Source organism: Agrilus planipennis, unplaced genomic scaffold (genome assembly GCF_000699045.2).
Source record: "Agrilus planipennis isolate EAB-ADULT unplaced genomic scaffold, Apla_2.0 scaffold344, whole genome shotgun sequence".
NCBI classification, from domain to species: domain Eukaryota; kingdom Metazoa; phylum Arthropoda; class Insecta; order Coleoptera; family Buprestidae; genus Agrilus; species Agrilus planipennis.
In genome coordinates, this window is record NW_020439077.1 from 6,774 (window position 1) to 10,819 (window position 4,046).

The 4,046-nt window shown below is 32.2% G+C and overlaps 1 protein-coding gene across 1 annotated transcript in view; it reads left to right on the forward strand.

The window, feature by feature from the left end:
* LOC108742546 overlaps positions 1-2,987 on the forward strand; it is a 4,254-nt gene extending 1,267 nt beyond the window's left edge. The window contains exons 2-3 of the mRNA XM_025977303.1: positions 306-508; positions 1,999-2,987. Coding sequence (XP_025833088.1) covers positions 306-508; positions 1,999-2,909 — 1,114 coding nt within the window. The 3' untranslated portion in view covers positions 2,910-2,987. The remainder of the gene's footprint in view (positions 1-305; positions 509-1,998) is intronic.
* Positions 2,988-4,046: the final 1,059 nt, after the last annotated feature.

Genomic DNA, 4,046 nt, shown 5'->3' on the forward strand with positions numbered 1-4,046 from the left:
TTTGTTTAATCACTTTCTTTGTGTTAAAAATTGTTTGAAAAATTAAATTTAAAGGAATTGTTTGCAAATAGGTATGCAACACATCGTACACTTCAGCATAAGAAATTGCTGATACTAACTACGTAATACTACTTTGGCCTGTGCTGACAGCACTAATAATTTCTAGAATTTGCAGTACTTTACGAACAATGAAATATTGCTTTATTTATTATGTTATTATAATTAAAAAAAAAACAATAATGCTACCAGATGTACTATACCTAAACTAATAAATAAAGTCCTCGTTTTATGTGTTTCAACGTTAGGTTCGCCGAGAAGATTTTCTGGTCAATAGAAGGCGTTAGAACTGACGATAAAGAATTGCAAAATGAAAGTTTGCAGAAGTTGTCCGAACCCCGAACCATCGAGTTGTACTTTTTTCTTCAGGGGTATTTACAGGCAGCGCCGCAAGTACTTTTACAACTACATATCCTAATGAGAAACGTCTCCACCATGGATAAAGATACAAGTAATTTTTTTTATTTCGAAAATGTGCGCTTTTAATTATCGTCGGTCAGTACCTGTCAGGGCCTTTGTCTGGCTTGCTTATTTATTATTACAATAAGTGTTACAAAATACGGTAAACGTCTATAATTAACAAGATAAACATACGCATTGGATAATTAATTGCAAATTGGTCGTGAAATACAAAAATTAACCGCGACCGGGAAATTCGTTTGAAGGTAATATGCAAAAGTTGGGAATTAACTCTTCATTGGGTTTGAAACTAGTTGTGAATATTCCCCAACAGATAAAAATAATAAATTTTTGCAACTTGTTTTATTGTTCCGATGTATTAATGTTCAGAAAGATGGGAAATAAGATTTTGTTAAGTTCCGATAAGCTTCCGTTATAAAAATGCGGAACCACATGCAGAAGCGGATGTGAAAATGTATGCGGAACTTTCGTAATTGCAGAAGCGGAAACAGATTTCTGTTGTAACACTACTGTAAACCCACTCGATATTATAGCAGTTGTCGACCATCAAAAGTGAAAAATTACATTATTTTCAACCCTCAACATTATCAGCGGTAAATAAATGGCTATTTGTGAGCCCGTTCTAGCTGTCTAACATTTTTCTGATTTAAGGATGTTTGGGAGGTACAATCGGAGACAAGAGTACATAAAATACGTGATTAATTAGGTTTTGCAGCATATCATGAGGTAAATAAATACTATCTATACTAAACAAAAAGTATATGGTTTGTGAGAAAATTTGGAATTTGACCAAAAACGAATAATATGGAAAATTTTTAACTGACTTGGCAGTGAATATGCCTTGATTTCAACTTCGAAACAAAAAAATATTTAGTTTCAATCTCTATTAATAATGAGCGTAAAACTTTTTAATATGTTTAAATAATAATTAAAACTTTAAAATTGCATTTATTTCAGACAATTATAAATATTATCATTATATTATCAAGTAAAAACGAGATTTTCAGCTAATTTTTCATTTTTTCCTCGATAACCATTTAGTGAATTTGAATAACCTTACGCTAAAGTGATTCTCCAGAGTTCAAGTTACTTATTATAAAAGTTTGAAATTTCTGGTAGCTTTTTTTCTGTTAATAAAAATAAATTTAATCTGTTCGGTTAACGAATCTCCATAAAATGACGTGTAAAATTACAATTTTTTAAAATTTCAATAACTTTTTAACGGTTTAGTGAATCGATTTGTAATTTTTACAGGAGTTTTAGAATTGAATGAGAAACGTTCTTCCAAATTTTTATTTGTCTCGTAGCATTTTGACATACCTCCCAAACATTCTTAACTTCATGTTTTTCGGATTTCACGGGTCGCAGATAATTTTTGGCTTTGACGGCTAAATTTAAACTAATTTGCTGCTAATTATCCAATGGTTTATATATTTTGCAATGCTAACTTTAAAGGAATAAGCTATACAGAGGTCTAGCAGAATTAATAATTGTAAATGAACAACGTCTTCTCTGTTTTAGTTGACGCTCAGGTCTTATGTATAGCCATGTCTTTGGCGAGAATGTCGGTAGTGACGACCCTGTACCAACATTTCAAATCGCAGAAGATGGCAGGAAGAAATTATCCTTGGTTCAAGGACTACAAATTCACGTACGACATTGCAATTGAAGGGATCCATATACGAAATCGCGACGCTCTAATAACAGCGAACGAGCGTCCGAGAAATCCTGAAAGAAGGAGAAGTAGCGAATTCTACGAGGTACCGACTGGTTCCACTCAAGATGTGAGGACAAGGACGAAAAATGGAGATGAAGAACCAAGAGAAACTTCGGTTGTGGACGGCCCGAAGAGGACAGTTTTTAGAGATGCCGCACTGGCGCAGGATGACGATTATTTTAACCCTCGCAGATTGAGAAAAGTCGAGGGATTACCCGAAGATGACGTGGTCGGTAAAATTATAGGATTTATGTGGTGGTTCTGTTTTCTAATTTCGCGAATGCTCACAATTGCGTCCTTTGGATATTTCTATCCGTCTGAAATAGTTTGGATTCTTTCTGCGCATTTTATAATAACAGTTTCAATTTTATTGTACGACGTTAGGGCCGACGAAGTTCGACGGTCTAAGGCGATATTTTTTATATTTTTGGGATTTGTTTATTTATTCTGTCTGATAGAGTTTAAGATTAGATTCAAAAAGGCGAAATTTATATTTTTCGGGTTTTTCACGTTAATGTTCCTCGAAAATTTTTCCATGAATTTGGTCTGGTGGAACAGAGACATGGAGGACATAATCAACGATTTCTGGTTCCGGTTTATATTTTATATGATCGTCCTGACAACGATCATGAGCTTTTCGTCAATGGTGTTATATATTTTTATTTTTAAACCGAAAAAGGTTGTTGTGAAAGTTATCGCCGAAAGAATTTCTTAATATACATACTTATACCATAATCATAATAATAATAATCAACGTGTACGTGTAAGTAAAAACATTTGATTCAAATTAGAAGTCTCTCTTTTTTTTATTTTTATGAAAGAATGTAGTAATAGTAGTAATATCTTCAAGAAAATTTATATAAACTAACATTTTTGTAATTAAAAAACGCTTTTAATTAATTCGAACAAATTAAAACAAATAAAAAAGTGACCCCCACCCACGATATCCTGCCAAAAAAGGGCAAACGTATTTGGAATACAGAGTGTGTCAGTTATTACGCTTCCTCTGGTGTGCCACAAGGCTCTCACTTGGGTCCGCTGTTATTTACCCTAGTAATATATAGTTTTCTTTCTATACTCTAGTTTTCTCGCTCCTTATCATACGAGGACGATGTCAAAATACTGCTATTTTTCTATTTATCTCTATGTTATTGGACTTCCGGCCTGCTGATTGTTATTGAATAAATAAATAAATAAATAACTGACTATTGAAGAAGGAGAAAAATTATTTGTGTAGGTACTAAAAGCTAAAAGAAGTTAAAAAGGAATTTATATACAAAACTAAAAGGGATTAAAATTCAGTATACAGCTTTAAAAATATGTTTGAAGCTTTCAACACTTAATATATAAATATCGCAATCAAAAGGAAGCCTATGAATTTACGAAGATAAATAAAAAACTGGGAAGACATCTAAGATGGTTTCGTAATAAAAATGCAAAATTTAAGGCGATAATCCGATTAAGAAGAAATACATAAAAACACGAAAAAGCTACTAGAAGCGCCTCTGTTTTAATTTGCTGACGCATACAAATTTGATATTTAAAGTTAACGTATCTATTAAATTGTTAATATGATAATTCTTATAGAAAGATTAGGCAAAATAATATGTAGTTTGGAATTAAATGTTTCTTCCACTGTAACCGTTAATTTATTTTACATACGTAATTTCTATGATAATTTCATTTAAAGTCTAATTAACGTCGAAAATTGAATTTACGAAAAGAAAAGGATTAACGTCGTTCTTATAATGTCAATTTATTCACAAACGAATACTGTTAAGTGTTAATCTAAATATACTCAACTAGCGACCCGTCCCGGCTTCGCACGGGTGCAATGCTGATATTAAATATA